Genomic DNA, 25,835 nt, shown 5'->3' on the forward strand with positions numbered 1-25,835 from the left:
CCTTTTTTTTTTGCCTTGGTTATTACAAAAGTATTCATGACTCTACTACCACTCCCCTATACCCTTTAAGACTTTTAAACATATCAATCAGGTTGTTTTACTCCTCTCCTCAGTATGCTCCTTTAGCTCCTTTTATTCTCATTCAAAATAAAAGCCAAATAGCTTATGGGCTTATTAACTTGATAAAGTCCTTTCCCTATTCTACTCCTCACCTTGTGACCTTAGATCCTTCACTTTCTAGCATTAGCTGCACTCAGTCAGTTTAGTTCAGTCCCTCAGTCCAACTCTTTGCAACCCTATGGACTGCAGCATGCAAGGCCTTCCTGTCCATCACCAACTCCTGGAGTTCACCCAAACTCATGTCCATTGAGTCGGTGATGTCATCCCCCCATCTCATCCTCTTGTCATCCCCTTTCCTCCTGCACTCAATCTTTCCCAGCTTCAGGGTCTTTTCCAATAAGTCAGTTCTTTCCATCAGGTGGTCAAAGTATTGGAGTTTCAACTTCAACATCAGTCCTTCCAATGAATATTCAGGATTGATTTCCTTTAGGATGGACTGGTTGGATCTCCTTGCAGTCCAAGGGACTCTCAAGAGTCTTCTCCAACACCACAGTTCAAAAGCATCAATTCTTCAGCACTCAGCTTTCTTTATAGTTCAACTCTCACATCCATACATGACTACTGGAAAAACCATAGCTTTGACTAGACGAACCTTTATTGGCAAAGTAATGTCTCTGTTTTTTAATATGCTGTCTATGTTGATCATAGCTTTTCTTCCAAGGAGCAAGTGTCTTTTAATTTCATGGTTGCAGTCACCATCTGCAATGATTTTGGAGCCCCCCAAAATTAAGTCTGTCACTGTTTCCCCATGAGGTTTTGCCATGAAGTGATGGGACTCACTACTTTCTCCCTAAACAGGCATAACACCACTAAAGGTCACTAAGCAGGATATTTCTAATGCCCCTCCCGCCATATTTACATCTCTGCTCAAGCATCATCTACTTAATGAAGTCTTTTCCAACCATGTACCTTACCCTTGGCCCTTAACCCTGGCCCCAAACCCTGTACCCCCTCCCCCCACCCTTTGCCCATCAGATTTATTATTTGGCATACTGCATTTTTTATTTATTTACTACATTTCTATCTATCATACAAGCTCTGTACTAGCTCACTGAATATGTCCCCAGATTCAAGAACAAATCAGGAAGTAGTTACAAATGACCAAAAGTACCTGTTAAAATAAATTCCCTATCTATGGAGAATGAAAAGATTAAATATTTACTCTCACGGAACTTTTTTACTGAAAATCAGAACCAAGGGAATTCCCTGGTGGTGCATTAGGGAGGACTCTGGTTTTACTGCTGTGTCCTGGGCTCAATCCCTGATTCAGGAACTAAGAACCCACAAGCCAACTTGTGAGGTCAAAAAAAAAAGAGAGAAAATGAGTCATCCAGAATCAATCTCTCACACACACACATACACACAAACATGTACACACACACACATTTATCTCTTTATGTCTCTTCATTAGGAAAAAATGACCAAGATGCAGTCAGGAAAGGGAAAAAAGGAGGGTGGAAATCATAAAAAGTTTTCAAGATAAGATAATGTTTTCTTAAAAAAAAAAAAAGATAAAGGGTTTATACATGCAAATATAATGAACCTATTAAGTTGCTTACACTATAATCACCGTGTCTTTGTTGAATTTTTTCTCTTGAACTGTGGTGGAGCAATTTGGGGAAACAACATCTTCACTATCAGAAGACAAATCAATGTACTGAATTCCTCTTTGATTCTTGAAATATGAAATAGTTGCTTTTCCGTCATTTTCCGGAGTTTCTGGAACACTAGAATCTTCTGCAAAAGACAAAAAGCAGAAAGGCATTTTGAGCAACCTGAAAATTAGCCAAATTTTGTTTGTGCAAATCTGTCTCAGCACAATCATGTGCCAAAAATCTTTAGCTTCATTCATGGTTCCATCTTAAACCAAAGTGAAGTTGCTCAGTCGTGTCCAACTCTTTGCAACCCCATGAAGCCTACCAGGCTTCTCCATCCATGGGATTTTCCAGGCAAGAGTACTGGAGTGCGTTGGCATTTCCTTCTCCAATCTTAAACCAAAATTCCTCCTAATTTTTAAAGAAAAAATTAATAGTCAACCAGTGCTGACATTAAATGATTTTCCACTTCAGAGGTTACTGACTAGCAAGACCTTAGTGGACACTGCAACACAGCGGTTTGTATATTTCAACCCTCTTTCCTCTGAGATTTTCTTTCCTAGTACTCAGTTCTTACCTAAGAGAACATGGCCACTAGAGCCCAAAAGACTTGAATTTCAATCCCATCGCTCAGCCAAGTTACTTAACCTAAATCTCAGTGTCCTCTATAAAATAAAGATGCTAATAATCACAGGGTTAATGTGCTCATAAAATTAGAAGATATATATTAAGAATTTAATTTGATAATTGGCACACTGTCAATATGCAACATACCCTAGCTTTATGCAAATATTGCTGTTATGGGTCAAATTATGTCCCCTCCAAAATTCCTATGCTAACTAGAGAAGGAAGAAATGAAGAACCCCAGGGTGAATAGAAGGAAAGAAATCTTAAAAATTAGGGCAGAAATAAATGCAAAAGAAACAAAAGAGACCAAAGCAAAAATCAACAAAACTAAAAGCTGGTTTTTTGAAAAGGTAAATGAAATTGACAAACTGTTAGTCAGACTCATCAAGAATCAAAGGGAGAAGAACCAAATCAACAAAATTAGAAATGAAAATAGAGAGATCACAACAGACAACTCTGAAATACAAAGGATCATAACAGACTACTACAAGCAGCTATATGCCAATAAAATGGACAACTGGGAAGAAATGGACAAATTCTTAGAAAAGTATAACTTTCCAAAACTGAACCAGGAAGAAATAGAAGATCTTAACAGACCCATCACAAGCATGGAAATCGAAACTGTAATCAGAAATCTCCCAGCAAACAAAAGCCCAGGACCAGATGGCTTCACAGCTGAATTCTACCAAAAATTTAGAGAAGAGTGAACAACTATCTTACTCAAACTCTTCCAGAAAATTGCAGAAGGCAGCAAACTTCCAAACTCATTCTATGAAGCCACCATCAACCTAATACCAAAACAAGACAAAGATGCCACATAAAAAGAAAACTACAGGCCAATATCACTGATGAACACAGATGCAAAAATCCTTAACAAAATTCTAGCAAACAGAATCCAACAACATAGTAAAAAGATCATACATCATGACCAAGTGGGCTTTATCCCAGGAATGCAAGGATTCTTTAATATCCACAAATCAATGTAATATACCACATTAACAAATTTAAAGATAAAAACCATATGATTATCTCAATAGATGCAGAGAAAGCCTTTGACAAAATCCAACATCCATTTATGATAAAAACTCTCCAGAAAGCAGGAATAGAAGGAACATACCTCAACATAATAAAAGCTATACATGACAAACCCAGAGCAAACATTATCCTCAATGGTGAAAAATTGAAAGCATTTCCCTTAAAGTCAGGAAAAAGACAAGGGTGCCCACTCTCATCACTACTATACAACATAGTTTTGGAAGTGTTGGCCACAGCAATCAGAGCAGTAAAAGAAAAAAAGGAATCCAGATAGGAAAAGAAGTAAAACTCTCACTGTTTGCAGATGACATGATCCTCTACATAGAAAACCCTAAAGACTCTACCAGAAAATTACTAGAGCTAATTAATGAATACAGTAATGTTGCAGGATATAAAATTAACACACAGAAATCCCTTGCATTCCTATACACTAACAATGAGAAAACTGAAAGAGAAATTAAGGAAACAATACCATTCACCATTGCAACAAAAAGAATAAAATACTTAGGAGTGTATATACCTAAAGAAACAAAAGACCTATGCATAGAACACTGAAAACACTGATGAAAGAAATCAAAGAGGACACAAATAGATGGAGAAATATACCGTGTTCATGAGTTGGAAGAATCAATATTGTGAAAATGACTATGCTACCCAAAGCAATCTATAGATTCAATGCAATCCCTATCAAGCTACCAACGGTATTTTTCACAGAACTAGAACAAATAATTTCACAAATTGTATGGAAATAAAAAAACCTTGAATAGCCAAAGCAATCTTGAGAAAGAAGAATGGAACTGGAAGAATCAACCTGCCTGACTTCAGGCTCTACTACAAAGCCAATGTCATCAAGACAGTATGGTACTGGCACAAAGACAGAAATATAGATCAATGGAACAGAATAGAAAGCCCAGAGATAAATCCACGTACCTATGGACACCTTAACTTCGACAAAGGAGGCAAGGATATACAATGGAAAAAAGACAACCTCTTTAACAAGTGGTGCTGGGAAAACTGGTCAACCACTTGTAAAAGAATGAAACTAGAACACTTTCTAACACCATACACAAAAATAAAATGGATTAAAGATCTAAATGTAAGACCAGAAACTATAAAACTCCTAGAGGAGAACATAGGCAAAACACTCTCCGACATAAATCACAGCAGGATCCTCTATGACCTACCTCCCAGAATATTGGAAATAAAAGCAAAACTAAACAAATGGGACCTAATGAAACTTAAAAGCTTTTGCACAACAAAGGAAACTATAAGCAAGGTGAAAATACAGCCTTCAGAATGGGAGAAAATAATAGCAAATGAAGAAACAGACAAAGGATTAATCTCAAAAATATACAAGCAACTCCTGAAGCTCAATTCCAGAAAAATAAATGACCCAATCAAAAAATGGGCCAAAGAACTAAACAGACATTTCTCCAAAGAAGACATACAGATGGCTAACAAACACATGAAAAGATGCTCAACATCACCCATTATCAGAGAAATGAAAATCAAAACCACAATGAGGTACCATTACACCAGTCAGGATGGCTGCTATCCAAAAGTCTACAAGCAATAAATGCTGGAGAGGGTGTGGAGAAAAGCAAACTCTCTTACACTGTTGGTGGGAATGCAAACTAGTACAGCCACTACGGAGAACACTGTGGAGATTCCTTAAAAAACTGGAAACAGAAGTGCCATATGACCCAGCAATCCCACTCCTGGGCATACACACTGAGGAAACCAGAACTGAAAGAGACACGTGTACCCCAATGCTGATCGCAGCACTGTTTACTACAGCCAGGACATGGAAGCAACCTAGATGCCCATCAGCAGATGAATGGATAAGGAAGCTGTGGCACATATACACAATGGAATATTACTCAGCCATTAAAAAGAATTCATTTGAATCAGTTCTAATGAGGTGGATGAAACTGGAGCCCATTATACAGAGTGAAGTAAGCCAGAAAGATAAAGACCAATACAGTATACTAACGCATATATATGGAATTTAAAAAGATGGTAACAATAACCCTATATGCAAAACAGAAAAAGAGACACAGATGTATAGAACAGATTTTTGGACTCTGCGGGAGAAGGCGAGGGTGGGGTGTTCTGAGAGAACAGCACTGAAACAAGTATACTATCAAGGGTGAAACAGATCACCAGCCCAGGTTGGATGCATGAGACAAGTGCTCAGGGTTGGTGCACTGGGAAGACCCAAAGGGATGGGATGGGGAGGGTGGTGGGAGGGGGGATCGGGATGGGGAACACATGTAAATCCATGGCTGATTCATGTCAATGTATGGCAAAAACTACTACAATATTGTAAAGTAATTAGCCTCCAACTAATAAAAATAAATGAAAAAAAAAATTGCAGTACAAAAAAAAAAACCCACCAAAATTCCTATGCTAAAGTTCCAACCCCCATCACCTTAAAATGTAACATATTTGGAGATAGGTCCTTCATAGAAGTGACTAACTTAAAATGAGTCAGTTAGGTTAGTAACCTAATCCAAAATGACTTGACGTTCTTCTAAGAGAGAGAAACCAAGGATGTGTGTGCATGGAGGAAAGGCAACATGGGCACACAGTGAGAAGGAGGTTAAGGAGAAAGGCCTTACAAGAAACCAAACCCACCAACACCTTGATCTTGGACTTCTAGCCTCCAGATATGGGAGAAAGTAAGTCTGCTCTTTTTGTCACTCAGTCTGTGTTAGTTCGTTATAGCAGCCCTCAGTAACAAAGTCAGCATCACTTGTTTATCCAAAACAGGTGAATATAATATGCTATTGCGGTCTCCTCTCTCCAAGGGCTGAGTTTCAAAATTATTCTCCCTTATATACAGGAGGAGGAATTCCTGATTTAAGGAATTCATATTAAAAGTGGTCAGTGTCCTGGTTTAGTGAATATAGCTGTCCTACAGTACCTGTGAGGTTTAGGGAGATTGGTTCCAGGACTTCCTGGCACACTCTCAAAATGTGGGAATGTTCAAGTCCTTAAATAAAATGGTCTTGTATTTTCATATAACATATGCACACAGCTGGATTACTTATAATACCTAATTCATGTAAATTCTAAAGAGTTGTAAATACACATGTGAAAGTTACATAAATAGTTACAGTGTGAGTGTGGCAAATTTGTTTTGCTATTTGGAACTTCCTGGAACTTTTCTTTCTCAATATTTCCACTGTAGCTGATCTGTAGATGAGAACCCATAGATAGGAGGGCCAATTAATGATACATTTTAAAAAGGAATGATCACATGAAAATTTAACTCAAAAGTACCAATTTAAAAAACAACAGCTACCATTAGCCACTGTTCAGTATCAAGTCCAGAAGTGAAACACATTTTCAATACTTACAATAACCCCAAGGGGACATTATATCATCATTTTATAGATAAACTAAGATCCAGAAGAAGCAACTCGTCCAAAGTCATACAAGGGAAAGTATCAGACCTAAAATCCAAGACCCAGACTCTAAATCCTGGCATGCTAAAACTCTTGACCTTCCTGCAATTAACTGTCATAAAATGATAGCAATCACTATCACAAGGCTCCTGAATCATATTTGTAAATAACATTAACCAAGGCTTACATAACCAATCTCTTAGAGGACACAAAACAACATTTTTCTTCCTGCAATGAAGTCCTAGCAACATTACTGAAAAGGAAATCACAAAACTGTTCAAACAGAACAATTTTATAAATGTTGAATGTGCTTGGGGTGAAAAACCTTTGGGAAAAAAAAAAAAACAACACAGCTATGTTAACTGCCATTTGTATGAAGACACTTACAAATTCTGATAATTATGTAAAGTAATAAAATGACAGTCTAATTCTTATCCAAAAAGTATTAAAGGTACTATGGACTCTGCTTTTACACAGTGGTCCTGATATATCACAAACCACAAGTAAAACTAAAAATGTAGATCTTTACTGCATTGTAAATTTAACCTAAACTCAATGCATGTAATTCAGAAAACTAAGATCATGGCATCTGGTCCCATCACTTCATAGCAAATAGATGGGGAAACAGTAGAAACAGTGTCTGACTTAAATTCTTTGGACTCCAAAATCACTGCAGATGGTGACTTCAGCCATGAAATTAAAAGATGCTTATTCCTTGGAAGGAAAGTTATGACCAACCTAGATAGCATATTAAAAAACAGAGACATTACTTTGTCAACAAAGGTCCGTCTAGTCAAGGCTATGGTTTTTCCAGTGGTCATGTATGGATGTGAGAGTTGGACTATAAAGAAAGCTGAGCGCTGAAGAATTGATGCTTTTGAACTGTGGTGTTGGAGAAGACTCTTGAGAGTCCCTTGGACTGCAAGGAGATCCAACCAGTCCATCCTAAAGGAAATCAGTCCTAGGTGTTCATTGGAAGGACTGATGTTGAAGCTGAAACGCCAATATTTTGGCCACCTGATGTGAAGAGCTGACTCATCTGAAAAGACCCTGATGTTGGGAAAGATTGAAGGCAGGAGGAGAAGGGGACGACAGAGGATGAGATGGTTGGATGGTATCACCGACTCAATAGACATGGGTTTGGGTGGATTCCGGGAGTTGGTGATGGACAGGGAAGCCTGGCGTGCTGTGGTTCAAGGGGTCACAAAGAGTCAGACATGACTGAGTGACTGAACTGAACTGAAGGCATATACTTTTAACAGTTCAGCAAGTGTCCAGCTTTTGACAAAATGGGAGAAGGAAATGACAACCCACTCCAGGGTTCTTGCCTGGAGAATCCCAGGGACGGTGGAGCCTGATGGGCTGCTGTCTATGGGGTCGCAGAGTCGGACACGACTGAAGTGACTTAGCAGCAGCATGACAAAATGATTTGGATTGTCCACTTATCTTTAAAAAGCTTCTTTATTCAGAGTGAAGAACAAGCTTTTCAAACAAGTCTTACTGTTTGTTTGGGGGCGACGGGTGGTAAAAATTCTATTAGTGAGTAGTAGGAGCACTAGAGTTTCTTGAACTGATTATATAGTCATCTTTTATTTAATCTTCTCCTCTTATCTTCCCAATCCAGCAATCGAATCCAGGTCTCTCAAACTGCAGGCAGATTCTTTATCACCTGAGCCATCAGGGAAGCCCAAGAATACTGGAGTGGGCAGCCTATCCCTTTTCCAGGGGAACTTCCCAACCCAGGAATCAAACCAGGGCCTCCTGCATTGCCTGCAGATTCTTTACCAGCTGAGCTACCAGGTAGCTGAGCTACCTACTTATTATATACAGATTATAATACAAAATATATGGTGAAGACATAATTTTAAAATTCACGTTTAATATGCTTCATTAATAAGACAGGAAGAAAAGTTGGGCTTTCTTACGGGCTTCCCTTGTGGCTCAGCTGGTAAAGAATCCGCCTGCAATGCGGGAGACCTGGGTTCGATCCCTGGGTTGGGAAGATCCCTTGGAGAAGGGAAAGGCTACCCACTCCAGTATTCTGGCCTGGAGAATTCCATGGACTGTATAGTCCAGGGGTTGCAAAGAGTCAGACACGACTAAGTGACTTTCACTTTACTCTCTTACAGGTACTGAATTACTAAGAACTTTTACTGGATATGCAATGTTCACCATCAAAAAATATACATTAGATTGGTTCAAGAGAATAGAGTAGAAGGACACGTGTTCATCTCCTCCTGCAAGAGCACCAAGATTTCAACTAGCTGTTGAACAACCATCAACAGGAGGATGCTGGAGCCCACCAAAAAAAGATACCTCAGACAAAGAAGCTGCAAGCAGATGGTAGGAAGGGTGCAATCACAATAAAATCAAATCCCACATTCACCAGGTGAGTAACCCACAATCTGGAGAACAATAATACCAAAGAAGTTCTCCCCCTACTGTGAAGGTTCTGAGCCCCATGTCAGGCTTCTCAACCTGGGGATCTGGTAAAGGGACTGGGAATCCCCAGGAATTCTAACTTTGAAGGCCAGCAGGATTTGATTATAGGACTTCCACAGGACTGGGGTAACAGACTTCACTCTTGGATGGCACAAACAACATCTGGAGAGTATCAAGACCCAAGGGCAAGGAGCAGTGATCCCACAAGAGACTGAACTAGACCTACCTGCTAGTGTTGGAGGGTCTCCTATGGAAGCGTGGGTTGGCAATGGATGGCCGCAGAGACAGAGGCACTGGCAGTAGCAGTCCTGGATGGTACCCCTTTTAAGCCCTCTTTGAAGTTGCCATTAACCCTACCATAGAGCCACAGACCCCAGGGTTGAGTCATCTCAGGCCAAATAACTAACAGGGAGGAAGCACAACCCCACACATTAGCAGATAATTAGATTAAAGTTTTACTGCCCACCACAGTAAGTCCCAGTTTTTTCCATGCCCAGTACCCCCCATCAGGAAGCTTATATAAGCCTCTTAGCCTCATGCACCAGAAGGCAGACAGAAGAAGCAAGAGGAACCACAATCCTGCAGCACTAGAACAAAAACCACATCATAGAAAGTTAACCAGAATGAAAAAGCAGCAGGTTATGTCCCAGACGAAAGGACAAGATAAAGCCCCCTGAAAAACAACTAAATGAAGTGGGGACAGGCAACCTTCTAGAAAAAGAATTCAGAATAATGATAGTGAAGATGATCCAGGATCTCAGAAAAAGAATGGAGAAGACGTAAGAAGTATTTACCTAAGACCCAGAAGTACTAAATAACGAAGATGAACAATACACTAGAAGGAAGCAATAGCAAAATAACTGAGGCAGAAGAATGGGTGAGTGACCTGGAAGACAGAATGGTGGAAGTCACTGTTGTAGGACAGAATACAGAAAAAAGAATGAAAAAAAATGAAGATAGCCTAAGAGACTTCTGGGACAACATTAAACACACCAACATTCACATTACACGGGTCCCAGAAAGAGAAGAGAGGGAGAAAAGACCTGAGGAAATATTTGAAGAGATAAGAGCTGAAAACTTCCCTAACATGGGAAAGGAAATAGTCAATCAAGTCTAGGAAGCACTGAGAATCCTAAGCAGGATAAACCCAAGAAGGAACACACCGAGACACAGAGTAATCAAAATGACAAAAATTAGAGAGAAAGATAAAATATTAAAAGTAACAAAGGGAAAAATGACAACATACAAGGGAATTCTCATCAGGCTATATTAGCTGATTTCAACAGAAACTCTACAAGCCATAAGGGAACACGACATATTTAAAGTGATGAAAGGGAAGAAACTACAACCAAGAATACTCTACCCAGCAGGACACTTGTTCATATTCAGTGGAAAAATCAAGAGCTTTCCAGACAAGCAAAAGTTAAGAGAATTCAGCACCACTAAACCAGCTTTACAACAAATGCTATAGGAATTTCTCTAAGCAGTATGCACAAGAAGGAAAAAGACCTACACAAAATAAACCCAAAACAATTAAGAAAATGGTAATAGGAGCGTGTGTGTGTATGTCTGTGCGTGCGCTCAGTTGCTTCAGTCTTGTCCAACTCTTTGCGACCTTACTGACTAAAGCTTACCAGGCTCCTCTGTCCATGGGATTCTCCAGGCAAGAATGCTGGAGTGGGTTGCCATGCCCTCCTACAGGGGATCTTCCTAACCCAGGGACTGAACCTGCCATACATATTGATAATTACCTTAAATGTAAATGGATTAAATGCACCAAACAAAAGACAGACTGGCTGAATGGATGAAAACATGTGCATGTATGTACTTCCACTTATCACATCACTCTACTTAACCCCTCAAATTGTATGTAATTATTTCATATTGTTAGGTTAATCATGTTTGCATTATGGGTTGCAACTGTAATTCTCTTTTAATTTTTGTCTGGCTATTGATTGTGAAAACTGATAAACATTTTTTACTATTGTGGGGAAAAAAAAATATATGTATATACATATACACATTAAACACGTATACTACTCTGAACCAAGTGGCACCCCCACAGCCTGATTGGCAAGTGACTAACAGCAGAGGAAATGGTTTGATAATATGGGGGAATGAGGAAAGATGATAATACAAAAGCTTTCTCAAACTAAGGACCTCTTTTAAACTTCTCACTTTTAAAAAAATGAGGGTTCCACAAGAGTCTTTGCTTATGCTGGTTATATCTACAATATTTACCTCATTAGAAAATAATAACTAAGAAAATGTTTAAGGATTTATTTAGGACTTCCCTGGAGGTCCAGTGGTTAAAAAGCCTCCTATCAATGCTGGGGACATCAGTTCAATCCCTGGTCCAGGTAGATTCCACATGCTGCAGGGCAACTAAGCCTGTGTGTCACAACAAGAGAAGCCATTGCAATGAGAAGCCGGCGCACCACACTAGAGAAAGCCTGGGTGCAGCAACGAAGACCCAGCACAACCATAAAGAAAACAGAAACAAAGGAAGGAAGGAATTCTTAAAAAAAAAAAAAACACAATATGTATAAGAAAACTATATTCCTTCCTCCCTCATCTCTCAGATTCAGTGAGACAAGTAGCACTGTTTTACATCTGTGAAGATTCCTGGTTTAATAGAAGACAGCTAAATTCTCATATCTGTTTGTGCAATTATCTGTTGAAGTTTATTGTTTTTGTTTGGTTTACAAAGGAAATCATGCCTCACCACAGTTATATAGTTAGAGAATGAAGGAATATTTTTTTTAAATAAAAAATAGCCTTTTTACTTTACTGTGGATATTTTTTGACACTGAACCCAAATTCGACAGATGGTAGTTTTTCTAAAGGTTGTCGCAATGTGGAGTCTGAAATGATGTGAATGAAATTTTCATTCTGTTACATTAAAACCCTCCAGTCAATCTTGCACTTTAAAAGCCCCTTAACCCATGCATTAATTTTTTAAAGCATTGTATGCATTATCTTTTGGAAAATATTGGTTCACTCACTGATTAATGCATATCTTCCAAATGTTGACAAATGTCATATTTTATTACAAAAATGACATTCATTAATCTCACCATTGATCTCTAAATATCTGGAGACTGTCAAAATCACATTTGTAGATATATGTTCCAAAACTCAAAAGTTTTCTTTGAAACTAGAATTTTATCACTTGCAATAAATACTGTCAGTTGTTTTCTTGATATCAGTTCATTTTTTTGTAAAAATGTCTGTTAAATACCTGTCTACATAATGTGGCTTGTCAGTCATTCTTTTAAGTAAAAATAGTGTTCTGTGAAAGAATGACAAGCTCAGCTCAAACTCAAAGCAACTGATCGAAAGCTTTCTCCTGAGACAACTACTGCACTCCAGCATGCAGCAAAGGGGAGTGCACATTTTGTTTCAAAAAATATTGAAATGGTGCCTACTGATAAAGGTTGATTTATTAAAAACTATTTTTACTGTTTCATCAAGAACATTCTTAAGCGAAACTGACATTTAAAAATTTTAAGGATATAATGACAATTTAGAACAGCTTGGAATCCTGGCCTCAATTCATGCAGTTTTACCTACCACTGCTTTTGCATCATCAGTGCAAATACCAATATAGTGAAAAAGGCAAGCAATGTCTTAATATTATTATGAAATAGTTTTGACCCTTTTGGGTCCTAGGGACCTCAAAAATTCACAGGTCATACTTTGAGGACTAAAGGGATATAGTAAGAGCTTTATATAAAATAACAACTTTCCAGTATCAATAATCTGGAATTAGAATAGTGCTGAAGTGCTTAGATTTGTTTGTTTTGACTATTTTCAGAAGCAAACAACAGGAAAAATAGCTAACAGCCAATGACCAAAGAGATATTCCTGATGTAATGACGCTTTTTGACCCAAGCTAAGAAGCACTTTTAAGCAGCAGCACAAAGGAGACAGGAAGGAAGCAAAAAATAAAGCTACAGAAATGAGGGAAACAATGGTGAAAGCTATAAACAATTATAGAAGACACCGGCTACTACTCAACTCTGACTTTGTTGCATGCCTGCTGTATTTAAGGCACTGTACCAGGAGGTGGGGGATATTAAAGAAAAAAAAAGGCAAGTTACAGTTCCACTTGCCCTAAAAAACTAATAATAGGAGCTAAATAGCCATGTACATAAGTAGCTATGTTATGAATCATAATTTGTGCCATGTGAGAGGAATCAACAAAATGCTAAAGGAACATAAGGGAAAACAGCCCATCCTTTCATGTAAGAATAACTTAAAAATCCTGTTTTAGAGACAGAAGATGGTATTTTCCCATTAACAAAGGCAATGGGAACCTACATCATTAGCATATGCAAGAAGATTCCAAGGTTCAAGGGAATAAGTCCAAATGAAATTCTCCATTAGGGGTGTACAAACAGAAGACAAACTTATATCCTAAATTTTCCCAGTATACATTTATTCATTTTCATATCTAAGTCTACCATAACACAAAAGAATGATTTAAACACCTGCCACTGATTCTATCTTTCCAAGGGATCCCAGATTAAAAACTATTCCAAAAAAAAAAAAAAAAAAATCACTGCTGGGAGACTATGATTTCACACAGAAAAGTCTAAATCAATTTGTTAATTCACAAATAAAGGTGATGCCAAAGTAGAAAGAAAACACTTAAACCTTTGATTCTGTCCTGCAGACTTATGTAAGTGTGCCTTTTTGCCATTTTGATATTCTAATTGTGTACTGCTCTACATGATTCAATTCTCTCATATGGCAACTGACTTTCAAGGCTGTTCCTTTGAATACCTAGTGAAGCGCATCACACAATTGCCCCTTTGAATGGTTTATTACCAAAAAAATAGATGATAAATTCTGGACAGTCTTGGGCTTCCCTGGTGGCTCAGTGGTAAAAAATCTGCCTGCCAGTGGAGGAGACTTGGGTTCAATCCCACATGCCGAGGAGCAACTAAGCCTGCGTGCCCCAACTACTGTGCCTGTGCTCTAGAGCCTGCAAGCCTGTATGCTCTAGAGCCTGTGCGCTGCAACAAGAGAAGCCACCACAATGTAAAGCCTGTGCACCACAACTAGAAAGAAGCCCCCGCTCACCACAAAAAAGCCTGCACGGCAATGGAAGACCCAGCGCAGCCAAAGATAAAAATTAAAAAATTAAGAAAATGCAATCTGGACAGTCTTAATTTGAATGCCATAGTAGACAGGGATCTTCAGCATCTTAGATAAATCAAACTATCTCTGATGAAAGCTCTCGAAAAAGACAATGAATACACTGAATAAAAGATTGAAGAGCAGTTTCTAATACATTAGCTTAAAATGAGAAAGAAGAAACATTTCAGGCTTAAGCCAAAAGAAAAGGGAAAGGTAAATAGAAAAAATGTAAAGGAAAGAGTCATGTGATTCATAATGGACAAGGTCAAAGTGTTAAACCTGAAAAGTACTTTTTAATAACAGAATTTATATCTACAATAAAAATATAACTGACATGTACAAATACATTCTAATAATGAAATGCATGACATGACAGGATACACAGAGCAAAAAGTCAACAGAGACAAATATGAGGCCTTAATTCTCTTGTCTAAACTCTTAATAGAAAAGATAGCACCAAAATAATTAAGATATAAAAAGATAGTTTTTAAACTATTTTGACTTGTATCCAGTGTAAGACACATTATGGATTATGACCTTAAACACACAGATCACTAGATATTATATAACAAAGGTCTCATGGGCTTTACTGTTGCACTTTGATAATTTTCTATTTATTGTACTCTATGAAAAATAAGTTATATGCATTCAGCCAGGATCCAAGAAACTGACTTTATGACGCTTGGAATCCAGTTTGAAAAAAAATGATATAAATAATAACACATTATTTTTGACATATAAGTAAATCTGAAATTAGATTATGCTTTTTCAAGTACTCAGAGCTTTTACAGAAATTCTTTAGTAGGCCAAAAAGAAGATCTCAGTAAATTCATCAAAGATGAAATATTACAGACTACATTCTCTGGTCACAAAAAGTAAAATTAGAAGTAAATGTTAATAAGAATGTTGAAGCAAAATTTCAGTTATTTGGAAATTAAACAACAAACAAACAAGAAAAATAAAAGAAACCACTCCTTTAAACTTTCAGGTCCAAGAAGAAGAAAAAGCAAAAACACATTAAAATCTACAGTACAGGAATACCTCTTCTCTTGCATTTCACAGATACACTGTGTTTTTTTTACAAATTGAAGGTTGATGGCACCGTATGTTGAGCAAGGTTACTGACATTTTTTCCAACAGCATTTGCTCACTTCATGTCTCTGTGCCATATTTTGGTAGCAATTCTTTTAATGTTTCAAATATTTTATGGTGATGTTTGTTATGGTGATCAGTCATCAGTGATCCTTGATATTACTGTTGTAGTTGTTTTAGGTACCCCAAAAGCACCCATATAAAATGGCAAACTGATAAAACGTTTTATGTGTTTTGACTGCTCCACCCACCTGCCATTTCCTTCATCACTTTCCACCTCTTACAGCTTCCCTATTCCTTAAGACACAACAATAAATTAGGTCAGATACTAACCCTCCAATGGCTTCTAAGTATTCAAGAGAAAGGAAGAGTAGCACATTCCTCTCTCTAAATAAAAAGATGGAAACGTTTAAGATTAGTGAGAAGGCAGGTCAAAAGCAAAGACAGGCTGAAAGTTAGGCCTCTTGCAGCAGTTAGCCAAGACGTGAATGCAAAGGCAAAGTTCTGGAAGGAAATTAGAAATTCTACTCTAGTGAATCTACAAACAAGAAGCCAAACAGCTTTATTGCTGATACGGAGAAACTTGTAGTGGTCTGGATAAAAGGTTAAACCAGCCACAGCATTCCCTTAAGCCAAAGCCTAACGCAGAGCAAGACCCTATCTCTTCCATTCTAGGAAGGCTGATAGAGGTGAGGAAGTTGCAGGGAAAAAAAGTTTGAAGCTTGAAGAAGTTAGTTCATAAGGCTGAAGGAAAGTAGTTGTCTCCGTAACCTAAAAGTGCATGATGAAGCAGGAAGCACTGATGTAGAAACTGCAGCAAGCTATCCATATGATCTAGCTAAGATAATTAAGGAAAGTGGCTACACTAAACAAGAAAGTTTCAGTGTCAACCAAACAACCTTCTAATGGAAGAAGATTCCATCTAGGACCTCCAGAGCTAGATAGGAGAAGTCAATATCTGGCTTAAAAGGATAGGCTGAGTTTCCTGTTAAGGGCTAATGTAGCTGGTGACTTTAATTGAAGCCACTGCTAATTTATCATTCCCAAAAATCTTAAGGCTCTTAAGAATTATGCTAAATCTACTCTGCCTATGCTCTATAAAGGGAACAAAGCCTGGATGACAGAACATTTGTTTATAACATTGCTTACTAAGTATTTTAAACCCACTGTTGTTACACCTACTGCTCATAAAAAAAGACTGCTTTCAAAATATGACTGCTCAGGGAATTTCCCAGTGGTCCAGTGGTTAGAACTCTGGGTTTTCACTGGATTCAATCCGTGTATGGGGAACTAAGATCCCACAGATGTGAAAGAAGAAAATATGGATGGATATATTTATAATGTGGTGACAGGGAATGGCTTTCTTTTACCAGTTCTGATTGGGACCTAAAACCATAAGCCTTAAAGAAAAAGATGAACAAACTGACCATTTAAAAATGTAAAACTTCTCTGCTGTAAACAACAAACAGGATTAAAAGACTGGAATAAAAAAAAACAAAGCAATATAATTGTTCATTAGCCTTTTAAAGATTAGAAAGGTTTGCAATATTCTGGCCTGATATGAAAAAGTAGACATCTGAAAACCAGGCTGTAGTCTAGTGCAAACTGGTAAAACTATGATGATGGGTTATTTGGCAATTACTAAAATTTTAATTCATATTCCTTCTAACGTGACAATTTCATTTCCCAGAATTTTTCCACAGATTGTACACAAGCAAAAACATTTATATAAAAGAATAGTCACTACAGCATTCTTTAAAAACAAAAAGAAGAAATAAACCAAAACAATCAATGTCTATTAACAGGAAACTATATGAATTACAATACATCAATGTATAACACATACTGTAGTCACTAAAAACAATTCAAGTATAGCATATTTTATATGAACTAACATGGAAAATATCAAAAAAGTCTACTTTGAGGGGACTTCCCTGGCAGTCCAGTGGTTAAGAGACTGCACTTCCAATGCTGTAGGCATGTGTTCAATACCCAGCTGGGCAACTAAGCACATGCAGTGTGGCATTCGGGGGACTCCCCCCAAAAATCTACTTTTAGTCAATAGTGAGCTGCATTACAATATACATAATACTATTTTATCTAAAAAAAAAACAAAAACAAAAAAAACAAAAACCTAGAATACATATAGGTAGGGAAAAAAATGAAAAGAATACCAACATGAAATGAAAAGATTACATTAGAGTCTCTCCATTACACAATTGTTATAATCATTTTTTATATAACATTTTATTTTGAAGAAAGTAGTCAAGCACAAAAACTAAGAAGGTAGAAAAGGAAAACATAAGACAAAAAAATGTACATTTAAAATGAATTTAAGACATTTAGACTCACAGTACTTTTTATTATAACAATGGAGCACTAATCTTTTTAACAAATACGACTCTTCAACTAATACTAGCAGACATTAAGAAACCAGAATTTCTATCCAAAGATAAAATGAGGATTCACATTTTAGCCACACACACTTAAGAGGACTCAATAATTAGTATCATTCAATGATTCTTTAACTATTGAATGATACTTTAAATATTTAAGAATCATGAGGTTAAAATGATACTTGCAGCTTCATCATTCAAATGATCTTATTCATTTTGATTTCAGAGAACAACTGGACAAAGGAAGTGAAGTCCAAAAGTGATAACTTAAGATTATACAATCTGTAAGTGGCAGAGCATTGCTCCTCAGGAATCTTTTTTGAACTGGCAAAATTAAAAAAATTTTTCCTCTTACTTATTAACAACAGTTACTTTCAACATGACGACCACATCAAAATAGCAACCACTTTAGAAGACTATTTCATTAAGAGAAGAAATTCATCAAGCATACACTAAAGCTTTCCTCCATTCCAGCCTCAGAACCACCTATGAACCATCTATTTTTCTCTTTCACTCCCATTCCCCTGGGTAAAATGTGTCTTTATTTTTTTCTCAAAGTTAAACAGCCCAGCTAAGGTTGCACTCCTACCTCCCTGATGCCTCTCATCAGATACCACCCCGTCTTTCATCCTTTCCCCCTCCACTAGCTTCTTTCCCTCTGCTAAAAAATATGCTCAATTTTCAATGTTCCTCAGACATCTTTTCTTGACATTCTCATCAAGCTGTTTCTCTCTTTCCCTTGATGGAGTAGGAAGCTTCACCTGCTTAGTTTTCTATTGAAACTGCTATGGGCCAACAGGAACTTTAATTTCAAAGCAAAGTGGTCTCTGATCAGATCTCATTCAAACTGATTTCTCTGCAACATTTGATACTGTTCACTATACAACACCAACCTGGAAACTCTTTCTTTTGCTTTCAGGGCATTACCATTTGCTTACTATTCTGTCATCCTTTATATCTTTCATTGGTTTCCCTTCCTTTATCCATTTTTAAATACTGATGTTTCTTACTATCTATTTTGTTTAGGACATTTTTGGGGGGGGGGGGGGGGCAGGTAACTACCACAAGGAAGACTTCAAAGTTGATTTTTCATATTCCAACCATTCTCTGAGCCCTAAACTCCAATGTTTAACTCTCTACTAGACCTTGCTACTAAAACTTAGGCGGTGACTCAAATTCAACACGTTTTGGTATCTACCTCTTAATCCTGCTGACTAACTCAGTTGATACTCAGCTGTCCTACTCACTCAGCTGTCCAAGCAAGAATATTTGCACTACCTTTAAATTCTCCACATTTAACTGATCATCAAATATCATCATATACATATCATATAAAACTTCTCTACGCTGCCTCCTCTGTCATTTCCCTATATTTAGGCTTTAATTATTGCAACAGTTTCATTACTGTTTCTCCCATACTGAAATGTTCTATAATGTATACCAAATAAAGTCCATTCTCCCTGGGAAAGCATATAAATAGGCCCCTCAAAACCCACAAGTTTTTGTTTCTAAATCTTTTCTGCTTCATGCATACTGCCCCTCACCTCCTCTTCCATACTAATTTCACCTATTCCATTCACACACCACATTCCAAGGCAACATGCTTTTATCCCTTGTTCACTGAATAAGCAACGAGTCATTGTTTAGTGTTCACTCAGTCATTTCTCTATGACTTTTCCTGATTCTCTGCAGAAAGAAGGAATAATTTAATCACTGTGAATTAGATTATGGTCCTACACTGCTTAATATCTTCCCTTATTACAAGTTACCACATTGTGTTATTTTAACCATATACAATTTTATGTTCTTTCCTCTTGGTGCTCCTTGAGGATCATGCTTAGTTCGTTTTATTCTTTATGCATAAAACATAGTAGATTCTCTCCTCTCACACGTATTTGTCACTGCTTTATTCTCTCCAAACCCAGAAGAGTAAAATAAAAAAGAGAATGTAAGTAGTAACAATTGATAACGTCAGGCATTAATGAGAGTAAAATAAAATGAGTTGGGGGGAGGTGACCCACAGGTTAAATGTATGCCCTCATATCCAAAGGCTGGATTAAGGGAGCCTGTCCTCTATCCAAAGTAGTTTCAAGTATCCAAGGCTAAAGATGACTGATGGCTATGGCACTGTTTCAAGATCATAAAGAGGAAGAGGGACGTTTTAAAAATATGTACAAAGTATCATTCAATACTCCTGTTTTCAACACATACTTTGAAGGCCTACTATGCACCAATCACTGTTCTGAGCAATGGGGATGGACAGATAGGTAAACCAGGTCTTTGCTCTCAAAGATCTCACAGTCTACTAAGTGGAACATAAATACATAATGCAAAGTTAGTGATGGATACTATACAGAAAGTACAGTAAAGGGGGTGAGGGTTGCTACTTTAGAGAGTGCTCAAGGAAAGACCTTCTTAAAAAAGGTAACATTTCACTAAGTCCTAATGCAACAACAGAGTCACATGCGGATAACCACAGAAAACCTCTTGGAGGCAGATGGAAGAGCAAATAGGAAGAAGGAAAGATTGAATGGAGTTTGGTATATTCAAGGAACAGTGTCCCTGTGGCACAGTAACTGAAGGAGAGTGGTAGGAAATAAAACCTTAACTCTTAGGTAAAATAACTGGATTATCCGAGAAAGAGTGATAACAGGTAATTTTAACCTCATACAATTTCTATCCTGTAAGTGGACTCAGACCCTAAAATTGATCTAAATAAACAAATGTAGCATCATTCTTCATAATAAGAGTAAATTACCGGTTGATGATAAAGAAAGGTCAATACTCATATCCCCAAGATACGTCCACAGATTCCCCAATGTCCATATTCAGTCTGATCTTAGATCCAATTTGAGTGTGTCAACCTCTCCACCGAGCCGTGTGTACGCATGCTCAATTGTGTCTGATTCTTTAGGACCCCATGGACTGCAGCCTACCAGGCTCCTCTGTCCATGGGATTCTCCAGGCAAGAATACTGGAGTGGGTTTCCATTCCCTTCTCCAGGGGATCTTCCCAACCCAGGGATCGAACCAGGGTCTCGTATGTCTCCCGCACTGGCAGGCAGGGTTGTTTACCACTACCGCCACCTGGGATGCCATGGGCCCAAGGCCTGATGTTTCATTCAGCACCCCTTTCCCCCCATGCTAAGTTAACCTGCTTTTGGTCTACTGCTAAACTGGCAGGCTCTCCTAGTGGCTCAGCTGGTAAAGAATCTGCTTGCAACATGGGAGATGTGGGTTCAATCCCTGGGTTGAGATGATCCCCTGGAGAAGGGAAAGGCTACCTACTCCGGTATTTTGGCCTGGAAAATTCTGGAGACTGTATAGTCCATGGGATCACAGAGTTGGACATGACTGAGCGATTTTCACTTTCAAACTCAGGGCAGGACCTTTGATTCTCATTTGAATTTTTAAAGGCATGCCCAAGGTCTTACAGTGGGTACTTCATACCTATTCTGATGTATAGAACTACCTTTATCCCCCTCAACTACTTAAACTAAAATTCTTAACATTCATTTTATCTCATTCCTACACAAGGACCCAGATATAAAATCTTGCACTTTCTTACTCTGAAATGTCTTAAGTCTTGTTCTTCTGTTTGTACTGCCATCATTGTTTGGATTATAAGAGCTTCCCAAATGATTTCTCTCCCTTTAAACACTACACTCTAGCAATACATAGTATTCATGACTGTCAGACTGATTTTTTTTTTTTTTTTAACAAAACAAGCTTCTTTCATTATTTTACCCTAGGGCTTCCCTGGTGACTCAGTGGTAGAGAATTTGCAAGCCAATGGAGGAGACTTGGGTTCAATCCCTGGGTCAGGAAGATCTCCTAGAGAAGGAAATGACAACCCACTCTAGCACTCTTGCCTGGGAAATCTCACAGACAGAGGAGCCTGGTGGGCTACAGCCCCTGGGGCTGCAAATAATCAGACACAACTTAGCGACTAAACAAGTACCTCTGGAGTACCTATAATATTAAGTCTAAGCTTTGCCTTACTTTTCAAGATTCTCAAAAATCTACAGGATCAATTACAATAATCTTTTCTGTAAGCAAAGCTCTCTCTTCCGAGTAGGATGAACCCTCACCATTCCTGGAACAAACTTGATTTTTGTAATTCCCAAGTGTCATTAAGACTTACCCCACAATTTCTAAAGGCAATCTCAGTTTTAAAAGGAATTTACATATAGAAAGTCCAAATAAAGATAAACAAGTGAAGTCTCCTTCGGTAAAAAAGGAAAGCAGAATAAACACCTTCTGATTAGAAAAAGCAACTAAAAATTTTACATTACTAATATTGATAAATAACTGAAACATTTCATTAAATTCCACTTTACAAAGTGTTTTTATTTTAGAGATGAAAAAACTGTGGATCTCAGATAATCTGAGTGACTTGTTCAATATCCCATTTTACTAAAATGAAGAAGCAGAGGCTTCCAAGGACTCAAAATCCCAAGTCTACACCCTGGCCTTTCCTTCCCTAACTACAGAATAAACAGATTAAAATATTTACTGTTAAAATATTAAAGTACCTGGATGTTTAGACATTAAGGACAGTATGTTATGCAAACCAAATTATCTGCTGAAAGAATGCACACAGGGATGTCACTCGTGCTTAAATCTTTCAGTAGTATGAATTTAGGTAAGTTCAAAATTCTTCAGATAAACAAAGCCTTTCAAAAGTTGACTCCTAATTACCAGTTAGTTAAATCTACCAAATTGTTCCATCAAGCTCCAATTATACCTAAGTATTTAAATTGTTATTCTAATCATAACTTGTAGGGACTGTCTTCAATGTTATACTTAAGTAGAACAGCAAACAAAATGGGGATGTCAAGGGTAAAGACATATATTACCAATTCTGTAATTTAAAAGCTGCTTATGAAATACTGAGCTTTACACTAAAAAGGGTATTACTGAAATAAACATTAAAGTATAACTTATAATATTCCTTTCATCCTTCATAAGAAATTGAGTGACATAAATGATTTAAAGTTTACGTTCAGGAATTGAGATTGCTTGGATTTGAGCTCTGGTTCTACCAACTTCCTAACTTTACCCACCAGGCCCCATTTCAGCAAAATGTGGATATCTTGTAGACCTGTTTTAAATAAGAGAATGTGAAGCACTCACCATTATGACTAAAACACAGCAGCAGTTCAAATATATACTAATAGTTAACTGTCAGAAGAACACAGATTAAAATGGGAATGCTAATTTTTGGCTCCTTCTCAAACCCTACTGTTTGTAACAATTTGCTGAAGAGGTTAAAAAAATGAAGAACCACCATGAAGAACACCAATTATTGGGACTTCCCCTGTTGTCCAATAGTTAAGATTTCAAACGCCAATGCAGAGAGGTATGGGTTCAGATCCCTGGTCAGGGAGCTAAGATCCCAGATCCCTTGGGGTCAAAAAACCAAAACATAGAAGCAATATTGTAACAAATTCAATATAGACTTTAAAAAAAATGGTCCACATTAAAAAAAAAAAAAAAAGAGGAAAAAAAATTATTCATATGCACTTTGGAAGTCAGGTGGTTGGCAAAATCTGAATGTGACCTGCTCTTCATTTGTTCATAGATGTTTTCTTCAGGCACCTTGAATAAAGGTGCTCTTAGCTCACAGCAGGTTATCAAATTTTTTTTGGAGAAATACTGGAATGAATTTAAACGTTTGGCAAAAACAGCCTCGAAATCTATCATAGGACTGAATCACCTAGTTCTTTTTCCCATAGCTGCCATTCTGACCTAAATTCTGATTTTAGCTGCCATCACTGGGCCGTATTTAAGAACTTAACGCAGAAGTGAAATAACTATGTATGGATAATCAGTTGGAGGTACACGGTGCCTATGGCAGTCCCAAAGCTGTATGTAAAAGGGCATGGTGAAGGACAATGCATCAGTACGTATGACATCAAGAACAAAACTCAGAATCTCTTCTGCTTTTCTTAAAAAAAACAAAACAAAACAGGAAACTCTCTTGATGCTGTATCAATTTGCAACATTGTAACTCACCTGTTTTTTCAGTTACATCTGAATCAGGGGTGCCTGCCCTGCTAACTCCCCCTTCAGCATTCTCCTCTTCAGCACTAAGAGAAATTGGTGAAGAAGGGCCAGGCTGGGAGGGTTGAGGGGTTGCTTCGGGCGCTTCCTCAATCTTATTTCTTTTCTCAAAGCGAAAACGGTCCAGGTTGAAAAGATTCATATTGATATAAACTACCACTTAGTGGGGTTTGGAGCTTTAAATGAACTATCTGCAGGGAGAAAATAAAAAGAGAAAAAAGGCCATGAAAACAATATAAAATACAAAGCCACGGCGGTTCATTCCCAAGGCAATTAAGTGCCCGCAAACATGCCACTGGCTCAGCATGATTATTATGGCTGCGCTTCATTGTTAGGCCATAACAATCAGGTGGACAGGGGTATCCTTTTAAAATTTTCCATTGCTTTTTTCACTCCCTCTCTCCCCCACCCCCGCCCTTCCTTCCTAGAACCACACGCTGACCCTCGCGCAACCTCCTCTTACCCCAGCACGCGCGGGCACGTTCCCCACGCTAACTCCCCTGCGGGCCGCGCGCCCGCCCACAGTGAGAGGCTCCCTGTACTAAGATGCTCCCTGCCTCGAGAAAGGACGTGCCAGGGCCCGTGCCTCGACACTGCAGGGACACAAAGGGTCCAAAGCAGAGGAGCGGCGGAGGCCGTGGTGGCGGGCACCCGCCCGGAAGTTGACGCGGCGCGAGCCCAGCTGAGAGGAAGCTGATAGGATCAAGAAAACACAGGGAAGGTTCGAAGTGCAGACTGCTGCGGCATCTCTTTCAACGATCGCTTGCTCTCTATCACTCTTACCCTAGTACTTACAGTCTTGCAACTTCGGTGGGCTTAACAAAGACTGAAAAGCAAAAAATAATTCTTGGCGTGCAGCGACGGTAGCCGGGCCGGGACCTTCTAAAAGAGCACGGAGAAGCCCAATGAGCGCGTAGTGATGACGCAACACGCAACCTAGGCTTTTCTCTTCCCCAGCGACGTGCGAGGGGAAAAAATGTCTAGGCGCGCGCCGTTGTCATGGTAACCCGTATCCGCCTTTTTGCCTTGGAAGCGCGCTTGTGGCCTGTTTCTCCAGGTTAGCCAGAAAGTTCTTAGGTAGAACAATAATAAGTAACACAATGACAATAAATAGCCTAATAAGAATATTTAATATTATAATCTATACATTTATATAATCTGTAAACAATATAACACCGTTCTAAAGGCATTACGTAGAATCGCAACCCTTTCAAGAAGCCTGTTTTTATAAAACAGGGAAACTGAGGACTGCAGATGTTAAGTAGTGAAGAGGGAAAATCGAGGTATGTTGAACTTAAAAACGTATTAACTGCCTCTGCACTGTTGGTGGGATTATTCCCAGAGTGAAATATGACAATTCACGTATCGGGATAGAAGTATTACCTTAAGAAAATTTCCTCTCTTTGCTCTAACATTAAACAGTTTTTGAATCGTAATTTGATCCCCTGGTTGGCATTTACCTTGAAGAATTTCTATAAATCATTCTTCTGCCAAATACATTGGTCGTTGTAAACCAATTAACACTTTTTAAATCAGTGTTTTGAATTGCGTAAGGTAAACCCACAATTTTGCCAATATGGGCACACTTATGTAATTAATTTTCTGGGTCCATAAGATTCAGGATCAATGATTGAACAATTGGGATTTCCATTGTTCCTATCCTTGATATCCCATGAAATGCCCTAGATTTATGCATTAACTTAGTAAATTCTTTTTGTTAATGAAAAATATTTGCTTTAACATCTCCTCTTAGCAACTTTCAAATATGCAATACAGTATTATTAACTGTATTCACTGTGCTGTATGTGTAATAGAAAAAAATGAATCTTTGCTTTACATTCAGAAAGATCTAGCATTGAAAATGAATTCGATTAGCTTGATGACTTTGGTCATATTGTAAATAACATC

General features: G+C 38.1%; 1 protein-coding gene across 3 annotated transcripts in view; it reads right to left on the reverse strand.

Annotated features, from left to right (window-relative positions):
* Positions 1-24,831, reverse strand: part of SMARCAD1 (SWI/SNF-related, matrix-associated actin-dependent regulator of chromatin, subfamily a, containing DEAD/H box 1) — a 91,325-nt gene extending 66,494 nt beyond the window's left edge. The window contains exons 1-3 of one of the 3 annotated variants that reach the window (XM_061164383.1): positions 24,723-24,831; positions 23,880-24,118; positions 1,680-1,857 (exon numbers count right to left, since the gene is read on the reverse strand). In XM_061164383.1, the coding sequence (XP_061020366.1) occupies positions 1,680-1,857; positions 23,880-24,069 (368 nt within the window). In that variant the 5' untranslated portion in view covers positions 24,070-24,118; positions 24,723-24,831. Of the gene's footprint in view, positions 1-1,679; positions 1,858-23,879; positions 24,119-24,390; positions 24,572-24,710 lie in introns of those variants that run through there. The other 2 variants (XM_061164385.1, XM_061164384.1) reach the window with 2 other exon arrangements.
* Between the last annotated feature and the right edge of the window lie 1,004 nt (positions 24,832-25,835).

This window comes from Dama dama, chromosome 17 (genome assembly GCF_033118175.1).
Source record: "Dama dama isolate Ldn47 chromosome 17, ASM3311817v1, whole genome shotgun sequence".
In the NCBI taxonomy this organism is placed as follows: Eukaryota; Metazoa; Chordata; class Mammalia; order Artiodactyla; family Cervidae; genus Dama; species Dama dama.